At 51.2% G+C, this 12,027-nt stretch overlaps 6 protein-coding genes across 6 annotated transcripts; 3 read left to right on the top strand and 3 right to left on the bottom strand.

Annotated features, from left to right (window-relative positions):
• Nucleotides 1–244: 244 nt before the first annotated feature.
• DSM5745_01657 (uncharacterized protein) lies at nt 245–1,184 on the bottom strand (the record flags this gene model as incomplete). Its single annotated transcript, XM_026743673.1, has 2 exons — nt 245–672; nt 749–1,184. The coding sequence occupies 2 exons, from the start codon at nt 1,182–1,184 to the stop codon at nt 245–247; spliced, it is 864 nt and encodes a 287-aa protein (XP_026606836.1).
• Nucleotides 1,185–1,919: 735 nt separating this feature from the next.
• Nucleotides 1,920–3,160, bottom strand: DSM5745_01656 (putative transsulfuration enzyme family protein; the record flags this gene model as incomplete). Its single annotated transcript, XM_026743672.1, has 2 exons — nt 1,920–2,951; nt 3,005–3,160. The coding sequence occupies 2 exons, from the start codon at nt 3,158–3,160 to the stop codon at nt 1,920–1,922; spliced, it is 1,188 nt and encodes a 395-aa protein (XP_026606835.1).
• Nucleotides 3,161–3,560: 400 nt separating this feature from the next.
• Nucleotides 3,561–5,561, bottom strand: DSM5745_01655 (Zn(II)2Cys6 transcription factor domain-containing protein; the record flags this gene model as incomplete). The annotated part of the gene is made up of 3 exons (XM_026743671.1): nt 3,561–4,192; nt 4,242–4,552; nt 4,615–5,561. The coding sequence occupies 3 exons, from the start codon at nt 5,559–5,561 to the stop codon at nt 3,561–3,563; spliced, it is 1,890 nt and encodes a 629-aa protein (XP_026606834.1).
• Nucleotides 5,562–6,162: 601 nt separating this feature from the next.
• DSM5745_01654 (FMN-binding negative transcriptional regulator) lies at nt 6,163–6,918 on the top strand (the record flags this gene model as incomplete). Its single annotated transcript, XM_026743670.1, has 1 exon — nt 6,163–6,918. The coding sequence occupies one exon, from the start codon at nt 6,163–6,165 to the stop codon at nt 6,916–6,918; it is 756 nt and encodes a 251-aa protein (XP_026606833.1).
• A 276-nt stretch (nt 6,919–7,194) lies between these two features.
• Nucleotides 7,195–8,454, top strand: DSM5745_01653 (serine/threonine-protein phosphatase 2A activator; the record flags this gene model as incomplete). Its single annotated transcript, XM_026743669.1, has 1 exon — nt 7,195–8,454. One exon carries the CDS (start codon nt 7,195–7,197, stop codon nt 8,452–8,454), a length of 1,260 nt encoding a protein of 419 aa, XP_026606832.1.
• Nucleotides 8,455–9,513: 1,059 nt separating this feature from the next.
• Nucleotides 9,514–10,313, top strand: DSM5745_01652 (DUF1754 domain-containing protein; the record flags this gene model as incomplete). Its single annotated transcript, XM_026743668.1, has 3 exons — nt 9,514–9,861; nt 10,127–10,224; nt 10,292–10,313. 3 exons carry the CDS (start codon nt 9,514–9,516, stop codon nt 10,311–10,313), a joined length of 468 nt encoding a protein of 155 aa, XP_026606831.1.
• Between the last annotated feature and the right edge of the window lie 1,714 nt (nt 10,314–12,027).

Raw genomic sequence — 12,027 nt, 5'->3', positions numbered from 1 at the left:
AGATATAATATAATAGTACAGCAGTCGAAAGAAAGAAAGCGCGCAAAGATGACAAAGAAACGTGGGAATGGCGCACCTCTTCCTCGCCTAATATCAAATACTTCATAGATAATTCACCCGAAAAACCAACGTCTCGAGCTCGCAGCCTCACATTAGGCTTTTCCAGCCCGATAAAGACGCATGGCAGATTGCCAGATATGTATGTATGTACTCCGGATCGACTACATTAAGCGGACGCCACCATTTAAGTTTCAATAGCGCCAGGGGATATAGCGATAATGACAGCTAGCGCCGCGATAATCAGGGCACCAGCCACAAAAGCAATGAGCGCGATACTGCCCCGGCTAGCAGGGAATTTGCCTCTGATGATCCAGTACTGGCTTTCGAAATAGCGATGAAACCCGACGAGGAGGATGAGGATCGCGACGCCGATGAATGTCGTGCCGAGTGGCTTGCCTAGGCTGCGCAGGCGCTGGGATGTATCTGTTATCCTTATGACCGATGCGCTGCCATCGTACCCAGGCGATATAATTGAGGAAACGCTTTGCGGTGTAAGCTCGAACCCGTTCGCGCTTTGAGTTGTCGTGTTACTTAGACGGAAGAGCTGTGTTACGGCGATGCCGATTGATGCAAAGGCTAGTGATGTTCGTAGCCAGGCAAGGAATGTGCGCTCTGTAAAGGGTCAGTGCATGTTCATACGCCTGGGTGTTATAGTAGGTAAGAGCAGCAAGTAGCCGTCGCAACGCACCTAGCGCAAGATGATCTCTCGCAACACTTCCCTTGTTCTCCAGTTCTAGACTCCCATACCGGTCTACAAGCCGCGAGTACCAGGACGCATGAGGCTCTTCGGATTCTGGCCCGGGATTCTGTCGTAGTGAACTCTGGTTGCCTGAGCGCTGGCGAGTCGGGAATTTCGCTGACCCCGACCCCCCATCTGAGCTCCTCAGCACATTCTCCGTGGAGTTGTACCGTCGCTGCTGGTGAGAGCTGCTGTGGCTGACTATGGGCGTTATCTCGTTGGCAGGCTGCGGGGGTTCCTGGCCTTGTCCCTGGCTCTGACCCTGAGGCATGGTCGCCTGATGCGAATTGAGATGAGTTGGTCCGTGGGGATCCGAAGATCTTTGCGTGGCAGGGTCAGCACGCACCTCGCCCGTCTGCCGTGGACTGAGATCAGACTGGTCCATGATGGCGTGATTGCGGGATTCCCACCGCTGAGGCGCACAACTAAGATTATGGTTGAGATGGTGGGTAGCGATAGTGGGCTGCGGAAGAGATACCCCAGCTTTCACGGTGGAGTCAAGATGCTATTGTGGACTGCGGTCATCCTTGGTTTCGCTTCGTCTGAGGACCTTGTTTCTGAGGAAGAGGACTTGAGGCGGAGGAGTCCTCTCACACCGCTGGCTTACGATTATTGAGCTTACTCTCCAAGACCCTTAAAGATTGCAGCAGAGGCCATCACGCGCCCCTGCACCATGCTTGTGACCAACTAGATTTGGTTTAGCGCGAGAGAGATCCCGAGGCTGATCGTCGCTTTCTGCCAGATCTCTCGGGAAGGGCGGTCAACAGCTTGTTCCTCGGGAACCGCATAGATGGTTTTTCAACAATCCGTTTGGCTTCTACTGACAATTGGGTCATGAGTCCCGGTTTAGTATCGATATTGGCTCTCAGCCAAGCATATGGCGCGGTCTATCGACTCTCTACGTGGCACCAAGCATTAGGCATTGAATCTGCCAAATTTCGTCCAGCTTGGACCCTGGTCAATCAGCATTTTACTAGCTAATTAACTATTTACAGTGCCAAAACATCGTTCAGCCCCAATGTCAAATACTGGACAGGGCAGAACAAACACTGGCTATTTGAAATCATGGGATATTGTCTACTTATGTAACATGGAGCCTCGAAGACAAAGAGCATCCGCCTCACTTCTCCTCCACCAAAGCCCTGAACCCTCGAAGCAGGTCATTCTTCAAGTCCTCCCAGTTCTCTAACCCAACGCTAATCCTCAGCAGCTTCCGGTCGACACGGGCATCCGATAATGCACGCCACTCGATCAGAGATTCAACACCACCCAGACTGGTCGCATGTTGGAACAGAGCCAGCTTGCTCGGAAGCTTCCGCGCGAATTCTTCACTCTGCAAGATAATCGAGCAAACCGGACCGAAGCCGTTGGGCATTTGCTCGCGTACCCAGGGCTCGTCCTGCAGACTGGCGTGGTACATCTCCTTGAGCACAGTTTGCACGAGGTGCTCCTCGCTGTCTGGCACTGGGTTCGGTGTCTTCAAGGCAATTTGTAGCCATCCAATCAACTTTCCTGAGCTCTCGCTGGCTCGCTGCACTCGGATGTCCAGCGTCCGTAAGCTGCGGAGACCAAGCCAGCTCTCCATGTTGCCCATGACGTTGCCGAAAGCCAGTCGGTCCTCGAAGAGCTTCTTCTGCCAATCCTTTCTCTTCACCGCGAGCACTCCACATAATAGGTCGCTGTGGCCTCCAAAATACTTTGAGCCGGAATGCATCACAATATCAGCACCCCACAAGAAAGGATCTTGCAGTGACGGAGGCGCAAATGTACTATCGACAATGAGATATGCGCCCCTCGCATGAGCTTTCTCGGCAAAATCCTTGATGCTGAACACAGTTCCGAGCGGATTCACGGGAGTCTCGAGTACGATGACATCACCTTCTTGCAGACTTTCCGCCGGACAGTCGAGTGGCAGCTTCTGCAAGCCAGAGAGACGGTTGATAACGGCAATAACCTCGTGACTGCCATGGTAACCCTCCCCTATGGATACACGTCGAGGGTTTAGAAAGACTAGTGCGGCGTGCAACGCAGCCAGACCTGTCGAGTAGCTCACAGCGTAGCCCTTTAGGAGTGATGAGAGCACGGCCTCGAAACGGGTAGCGTTCGGGGCGAATTCTCGAGAGTAGACATAGTTCTTACCGTCGAATTCGTCCTGTATAATTGTTAATGACGTGCAAGTGCTTGTCCGTAGAGTTCGACACGCACCACTGGGTCTTCAGACAGGATCAAGCTCTCTGGCTCCTTGGGATATCGAAAAATCGTGGACAGGTGGATTGGAGGCGCGACATCCGTGACTAAGTTGAGATAGTCGTCGGCGTGCAGGGCCGACGTCGCGGGGTGCAAAGTATCTGACGGTGACATTGTGAGGTGCGAAAATGCCTGGAGATTGTAGTTGTGAGCACGTCGAGGTACTTCAGAGATGAGCTGCTGAGGGTTTGAGTAGACATTCTGCTGGATTTATAGACCTTATCACGAAGCTTGGGCCGATCCACCCATGGAACCCTCATGGAATTTCGCACCGGCCCCACTCCTCTCAACTTCCAGATCTGGAAGTCTATACTAATCACAGGGCGCAATGGTCAAAATTCGTAAGTAATTCATCAAAGTGGTGGTTTGTTTCTTGGACTGGCCTTCAACGACTTTGCCGTGTGGCAAATAGCACCGCTTGAAAAGAATCTTGTTTACTGGACTGACGGGCAGTTGCAAAATCTTGATTGAAGTGAGGCTTCGAAGACCAATATGCGAAATGTCCACATATTGGCTAATTATACGTGTAGTAGTATATAGAGGGATTATACGGCATCGCGCTAGAGGTCGCCATCATGTTGTTGAAGCCGAGCATCTGCATCAATTCCAGTTGCGACGGCGCAACCATCTCCGGTTCATTCCAGAGTGGCGTTTCCACGTAGGGAAGAGCGCCGTGTTGCTCTTCTGGCACAGGCGCGGGCTCCAGCTTCGGGCCTATAAAAGCGCGCAGCATCCTCGCGACACGGTAAAGAGTCCCAAACAAATCTTCTGGTGAAGTCTCGCCCATCTCAGTTGCAGCGCCTTTCAGTCTGTCTGACACCACATCCACGACGTTCAGCACGTCGACTGTATTGCGGACCTCGTCTCGATAAGCTGGCGAGAGTGATAGCCTTATTAGTACGGAAGTACACCGGATCTCCTGCGCCCAGAGATGGAAAGGAAACCCCGCCCAATTCAAGGGGGTAAATCTTAGGAAAATGTCGAAAAAAGCCCGTATGGCCTGAAGCGTGTGATAGTGGCAGTCTCGCTCGTCAAGAGCAGAAGATACGCTCAGTGAAGGCGAGCTGTGTTCGGCGTCCGAATTGACGGGGTGGATTGTTTCGTATATACTGAGCGAGGTGTAGTGCAATTGTGATAGAAGCGTTTCTGGGCTTCTGTCAGTAGGTTTGTTGTAACATCAATAAATAGATCTCACCGTTGTCCTTTAAATACGGTGGTATAGAGTCTGTTATCCCATGCAACTTCTTCTGGAGAGCCTCAAGATACCATCTATTAAGCAGTGGCTCTGTCGGGCCGGAGGATGCTGAGTGGACAGCCGCTTGGTAACGGTCTAATTCCCGCTGTTCACGTTGCTCGCAAACTTGCTGAGCAAGCACCTGTAGGCGTACCTGAAACGAGAACCCCTCATCAGTCGGGCATCCCTTGGTCCTACTAATAGTGTCGAGATACTCTTCCAGCTGAGGTGTCCAGCGCATTGGTTCCATCCGCTTATAATGGGATGCCGTCCTGGTGCGGTGCCAACCCAGGTTAGCTTTGTCTGGAACAAGATCGGAAGGGCAAGAACGCACATGGAGCTCAAGAAGAAACATCCCAGGATGGCCCTCTCGTTCTCCAGGATTTGCTGGACCGAGTCGTCAGGGAGACCTGTATCATGTCTATGCTGGTCCGGGTCTAGTACTTCATTCGGGAGAAGGTCTAGCCGCTTGATTCCCGACGTGTCTGCGCGAAGATCATGGGCTACTGCCATTGCTGTTTGCGTGAGGCGCGACGGACTGGAAGTGGAGGCCTTGTTGACGAATGTGTCATAGCCCCAGCCGAGATATGTCAGGATACAGAGTAGCAAGTCTAGGCTTGAATCGATACTCTGCCAGGTTTTTTGAGTCATCAATCTCTTGAGCTCGCTTCCACGTACTCGCCTCTCCTGGATCGACGGCGAGGTAACAGCCATGATGGCTTGGAAGAAGAGTGGTTTCACTGCAAACAGCTTTTGTGCAGTAAGATCTGGAGGGAGATATGCAAACGCGAGAAATGGAAGCATGCGGTTGCGAAAGATGGCAAGGCGCGTCTCTTCTTGCTCTGGAAATAACCTCCAGTCACTCGAAGTGGTTGACGCATGGTCTGAAGGGGCGGGTTCTCTCTCTTCGTGAGCCTTTTGGTTTTCTTCGCCTGCTCGCTGTTGCGCTTCAATGAATTCGCGCAGGGCAACAGGGGATCCTGAGTTCTCGACAACCTTACGCAGTAGCGCATTGAGGTCATTGTTTTGCGCCTGGAGATTTGCAATAATGGCAGCTGACCCAGCGTCGGGAGGCTTTTGGGCTGCTCGCTTGCGAAGGGAGTCCGCCGAGGAGCATTCCTTCTTGAGCCGAATGCATCTTTCGCAGCTCTCAGAATTGCCCTGCCTGACGCACTTGGACTTGGTCTTGAAGCAGTGCAGGCACGCCTGACCATATGGTGCGGCTCTCCTCTTCCCCACCCTTTGAGTGGAGCCGGACTGGAAGGAGTCTTGACTGGACATTTATCCCCTAATTTCGGTGGAAGAATTGTATAACGAGGAGGTAAACATCGAAAAGGTGGACATCTCAAAGATAATGGCTTTGAATGGCCTGGTTCAAATAGGAGAGGAGTTCAGCCCATTCCAAATTGGCAAACTCTAGGCACAGGAAACAAAGGAATCACGTGACCTGCATTCCTGGACTTTCCCATTCAACCGAGGCTCTTTGGTATCTCAAATCCTCACTATGACTATGCCTTGTGGTCTTGTCGATAGTGATGGTCAACTGGCAGGCCCTTCCACGCGCGTTCTCGCTAGAACGAGGTCTAATGTTTCCAGCCTCCGGAGCTTGACCAGAGTGCTTGTGCTGGCGGTTTCGCCTCCAAGCGGGGTTTACCCGACTGGTTGACGGTGCCTTTCCATTTGATGATTTGGAGCAGTTCGGCGACGAGAATTCGGCCTTTTCTACCAATTAAAGGCGTGCGATTGAAAGCATCCAAATGGCTAAGAAGCATTAGGCCATCAAAATGACTCTTAATGCTTATAAGAGGACCAAATACGCTATATCCGACTCCAATTCACTCTCTTCCAAGTCCTCCAGAGTCCATCTTACATTCCTGCCAACATGTATCTACGAGCTGTTCACGCAGAGGCTCAGATAGCCGTACTCCAACAACTCATCCGCGATAACCCACTGGGGATCCTCACAACTGCGATCAAGTCACCTCTCTATCCGCTCATTCAATCCAGCCATATCCCGTTTGTGCTAGATGTCCCAGAGACAACCGACGGCAGTCTATCAAATGGAGTATTACGCGGCCATATGGCAAAGCAAAACCCACAGGCAAAGGCACTTATGGAGGCTTTGGCGGCGCAACAAGAACAAGGCAACGCGAGCCTTGAGCTGTCAGACGAGGTCCTTGTGCTCTTTAACGGGCCGCATCACCACTATGTGACGCCAAAGTTCTACACCGAGACTAAGCCCGCTACCGGCAAGGTCGTTCCCACCTGGAACTATGCCGCTGCACAGGCGTACGGCAAGATTCGTGTTTATTGCGACTCCAAGTCCGAGGAGACAACAACGTTTTTGCAAAAGCAGATTGAGGAACTGTCAAACCAGTCCGAGACATCAATCATGAAGTATTCTTCGCCATGGCAGGTGTCTGATGCACCCGTATCTTACGTTGACCTTCTGAAAAAGAACATCATCGGCATAGAGATTACCATTGATCGCCTACAGGGGAAATTCAAGATGAGTCAGGAAATGGGCCAAGGTGATCGGGAGGGCGTCATCAAGGGGTTTGAGGATCTGGGAACGGACGTTGGCAAGGGCATAGCAGACATGGTCAAGGAGAGGGGAGACCTGAAAGATAACAAGTGACCAACGACGCCAGAAAAACAACGCAAATTTACGATGTTTACGCTATACACAACTTTTTAGGAACATAGAGAAGCTGCTAGTACCCTGATAAAATGATCTAACCCGTATTCTCAGTTGAGCGCAGGAAATTGTTACTCTCACTAGTCACTACCTACCTAGGTATCTATGTACGCTAACCGCATTCGGAATCTACCGTGGTCGGCCGGGGGGCCCCAGCATCGATAACATTTCGCCATGCAAACTAACAACCCCATACGTCAAAACACAACACTCAACATGGCTTCAAATACGAACACCTCCCCGAAACCCAAGATCGATCTCTCCCAAAAGCTGTCAGAACTGCGAGTAGCCAGATCGAAAACACAATCCCCTAGAGACCCAGCTCCCGTCACCCCTCCGCTCTTAAACCCGCCAGACCTATCCTCCCACACCTACTCACCTCCTGTCCGCCGAATTCTCTCAAAAACCGACCATGAAACATTTCTCTCCTCGCCGACATATACCCTCGTTCTCGCCTTCATTTTTGGCCTCTCCGACTCGGTGCGGGGCCGCGCAGCGCCAGATGCCGACGCAGAAGGCAACATTCCACCCCACATCAACAAAATACTCTCAGTAGTAGACAGCATCCGCACGCTCGTCGAGAGACATCCGTCCATCGATCAAGGCGGCTCCCGATTCGGTAACCCCGCCTTCCGTGACCTGTTCGACGACGTCGCCGCCCAGAGCTCGGTTTGGCACCGAGATATTCTAGGAATCCAAAACGAAGCGGCTGTCAAGGAGATATCCACATACCTGATCCACTCGCTGGGGTCAAGAGATAGACTGGACTATGGATCTGGGCACGAGCTGAACTTCATGATGTGGCTGCTGTGTCTGCGCCAACTAGGTCTGTTTTCAAAGCCGGACTTTGAGACGATCGTGTTTCGCGTCTATGTTCGGTATATGCGGCTCATGCGGGATGTGCAGTCGACATATTACCTTGAGCCTGCTGGATCACACGGTGTCTGGGGTCTGGACGATTACCACTTTCTACCGTTTTTGTTTGGCGCGGCGCAACTTGTTGCACATCCGTACATCACGCCGTTAGCAATTCATAATACCGCTATTCTCGATGAAGAGGGGGATCGATATCTGTACCTCGACCAGGTGCGGTGGGTTGATAGTGTCAAGACAGTCAAGGGGTTGCGGTGGCATAGTCCCATGCTGGATGATATTTCCGGCGCGAAGAACTGGTCTAAGATTGAAAGCGGTATGAAGAAAATGTTTGTCAAAGAAGTCCTAGGGAAGTTGCCTATCATGCAGCACTTTCTGTTTGGAAGCTTGCTACCCGCTGAACCGGGCATGGGTGAGGGTGCTGAAGAGGGCGACGAACATTCACATGGGCATGGCGATGGCCATGTACACGACCACAGTCAGCATACTGACTGGTTCGGCGATTGTTGCGGGATCAAAGTGCCGAGTACTGTGGCTGCTGGGCAAGAGATGCGGAAGCGGATGGGTGGGAGCTCAGGCCTGCGTCCAATTCCTTTTGATTAGTACAATTGCTACTGCTTGGAATTTACGTTGGGGGCTACTTAAATCAGATTAGGGAAAACAAACTACGGTGACAAATCATGATAATGCTAAATGACACATACAGATCAATGCCATCTTGCTATATTTGGGAACAATTGTGATATGCCAGCAAACACTGTGACTGAACATTCTTGAAAAGACCCAAATCCAGGACAGGTCTTGAAGAACTCTAACCCGGACCAGGACAAGGACAAACTCAATAACAATTCTGTGAGAGGTTCATTGCGTGCCCGGGGCGTCCTCAACTTCCCAGGTAACATCAGATGGCAGTCCCCTACGCCCGGACCGTCGCATATATGGATCGTACTGCGAAAAGCTCAAATGGTCTTTCTGGCGCTCTCTCACTTAGCATGGCCGTTTAACTCTATGCAGACCCCCATGTGGAGTAACATTGAAGAAAAGCCATACATGTGCATATCATGAAAAGACAGCAAAGCGAAAACTGAACATCTGAGGACTTTGTGGATAGCCAGAAGGCCTTCGGAGGTATAAGAGCCCCGCCGTTTGTTGAATCCGCCATCGGCGAGAATCAACATTACTAGTAGATTCTATGGCCGTTTGATAGCCTAGTATTAAGATTAAATCCTTGTCAGGGATAATCCTAGTTCTTTAATGAGTCCATCGAATGTCACGGCCTTTTCATCCAACCAGTAATTCGATGGACTTCAAATATATACAAAATACAGCGGCGGAACCAATTATCATCTTTGTACCTCACAACTTTGACTTAACACTCAACAGAGCAGAGATTATAACTAGTATAATTATCTACTGTAAGCCATTCTTCTCGTTTTGTGTATTCATAGTCTGTGCAATATCCAGATATCCAGAAGCCATCCTCATACCCCGATATAGATCAGAGTCACATGACCCATTGACTAAAGCAGCACTGGCGCCACACCTAATCCGTCACGTCACTCATAGTCATTGCATTCGCAGTGGAACCTTACATGCGCCAACTTCAGTATCCATTCCTATACCTAAACCGATCGAGGTCCTAAGACCCGACATCACGTCATCATGGACGAATACTCCTCCGGCACAGGCGGGAAGCTCAAGCTCAAGGGCTCCAAGGTCGCCGACGGCCGGGTAAAGAAGAAGAAGAGCAAGAAGAGCTCGTCTTCGACTAATGCTGGCGCCGGTGCCGCTGGCAGCACTACGGAGTCTGGCGCTACCGGCGAAAGGGAGAAGGAGAAGGATGTGGCTGCCGAGGAGACATCCGGTGGTGCTACTGCTACTGCTGCAGCAGTCCCAGAGGAGCAGGAGGATGGATCGAACCCGTCAACCGGGACATCGACGCCGACGCACGCGCACACGCATGCGAAGACGGAGGCTGAGAGGAGACATGAAGAGACGAGGAGGAAACGGGTATGTTACGTCCACGGTTGCAATGCATTCGCGCCTATCTTGCGCACTCTCTGCATTTCTTGTTTTTCTTTTTTCTCACTCGCATATGCATCCTCGGAAAATGAGATGTACTTTGGTTCACACCCATTCTCTGCTTTCCTGCATTCTTCCTTCCGGCGTGTTTGCTTTTTTGGCTTAACTGCGCTGGAAATTCGTTGCCTTATCCCTGGACTGTTTCACAATCTTCGAATTCCTGGAACGGGTGCATGCTGATGGGCGCGGATAGGTTCAAGAGCGCTTGAAGCGGGAGGGTGTCAAGACGCATAAGGAGCGCGTTGAAGAATTGAATAAGTACCTCAGCAGGCTGAGTGAGCATCATGATATGTACGTCCTCAATCTTCGCTCGTCCTTTGGTTCTCGAGCGGAACGTTGGGTGTTAACCATCGCGCAGGCCGAAGATTGGTCCTGGTTAAGTAAATGGCTTGGGCCAGAAGATTCTCGGTCAGCGGACCGAGTTTGCTATCATTTCAGAACGCCACTAGATTGAATCTAAGTTCAGCTTCTCTGTACGTATCCATTAGCGACGTGAAGATGGTCCAAGAACCTTATGCTGAAGCACCTTATTGATCTTTGGTGTGCTGGGATAGTGCCTGCTACGTTCTGCACGCTTACTGGTCGAGGTAGAGCACCTGCTGGCTACGTCCATTGGTCGCGCTTTCATTGCTACTGGACTACGAGGAACTCCTACAGAAGGATTGAGAGATGATAGGTTGAAAATATGCAGTGTATGTACCTATTACCCGCTGGCTATGTGATATGTGACACGCCAATGGACACGATGATAGTCCAAAAATGGGCCCAAGATTCCACCCCAAATTGATAAGGAGGTCTTGCCATCAGGTAGCCATAAGACTATCCAGATGTCAATCAACTACCAGATCCGAAACCATGCAGAAAGTAACCAGAAACCAACTCAACTCCACTGGTCGAACGCCGCGCATAAAATGCGAAAAATAATAAGTAGTGTAGTAGAGAATAAATGCCCCAACCCAGAAATGAAGATGCTCGACGAGGAGAAGTAAAGCCAAGAAAGATAAGAGATCCGCACGGAGCATTGTGTAGCGATGGCGGTGGTCGCAGCTCCACGGGTTGTATGGTGTACTCAAGTCCTATACACCCTTGATGACCTGAGTCCGCTCGCTGTTCAACTTGTCCGCATTTCGGGCATGAGATTCCTTCTTGCAGTCCTCGAGGCCGGTGCAAGAGTGTGCTTCTAACATTCGGTGTTTAGAGCAAAAGTGGCCGTTGCAGAAGCTGCAGTCACCGACGATGCGCTGGGCGGCTTCCTTGCACTCCTTGAAATTGCAACGGGGCTTGCGTGGAGCCATATTGGGTGGTGGTGGCGAGAGGAAGGAGAAGAGCGGTCCGGATAAGGAGACGGTGAGGAGATGAGGAGACGGCGCCGAAATCGGATAGCGGTGCGGAGATGATGTGTTGCTTCGGTGGTTGAAGTTGGAGAAAGGTTGAAGGTAGAGTTTTGGAGGCTACCGCTCCGGTGGAAGAGGCGGAGTGGTCCTTATTTAGGATTGGGAGATTGAAGGAGCTGAGGATGACGTGGTAAGAGTAGAGTGGTGAGGTGAGGTGACTAGGAGAGGATCGGTCACAAGGGCGAGGGTGATTTGGGGAGGCGAAGCCGCGAGGCAGATAAGGAGTCGGTCAGATAAGAACGGAGGTAGGTGGTCGAGTAGAGGAAGATGTATGGAGGATGGCGGTATATATAAGGGAGAGAAGAGGCGGAACTCAGGGATCTAGAACCGGCAGAAGGTCGGCGAGAGAGAAGAAAGACAAAGAATGGCAAAGAGGGCGAGAAGGCAGCGGCGAGAGCAGCACAGAGTCAATTTATACGGAATCGCCTCATGGAGGCCCGGCTGAGTCAAAGGGATCGCCGCGGACAGTAACAGAGTATTATTAGATTATTACTAGATTTCAAAGGTGGACGGACCGCTGGAACTTTCCACGCCTCGCCCCAGGCGCTTCACCCTGAATATTCGCTCCTTTAGCCTTTATTAATCAGTCGACCCAGACTCTGCTGCCGGAGGTTGTAACAATGGCATCAAAGGCCGATTCTGACTTTTTCCCCCAACGCCCCATCTCGTTTACTACTTACAGAGTTGCGACGTAGCAATG

This window comes from Aspergillus mulundensis, assembly GCF_003369625.1.
Source record: "Aspergillus mulundensis strain DSM 5745 chromosome Unknown scaffold_1, whole genome shotgun sequence".
Classification (NCBI taxonomy): Eukaryota; Fungi; Ascomycota; class Eurotiomycetes; order Eurotiales; family Aspergillaceae; genus Aspergillus; species Aspergillus mulundensis.
Note: the sequence above shows the minus strand (reverse complement) of the source record. Positions and strands in the feature narration are given on the sequence as shown.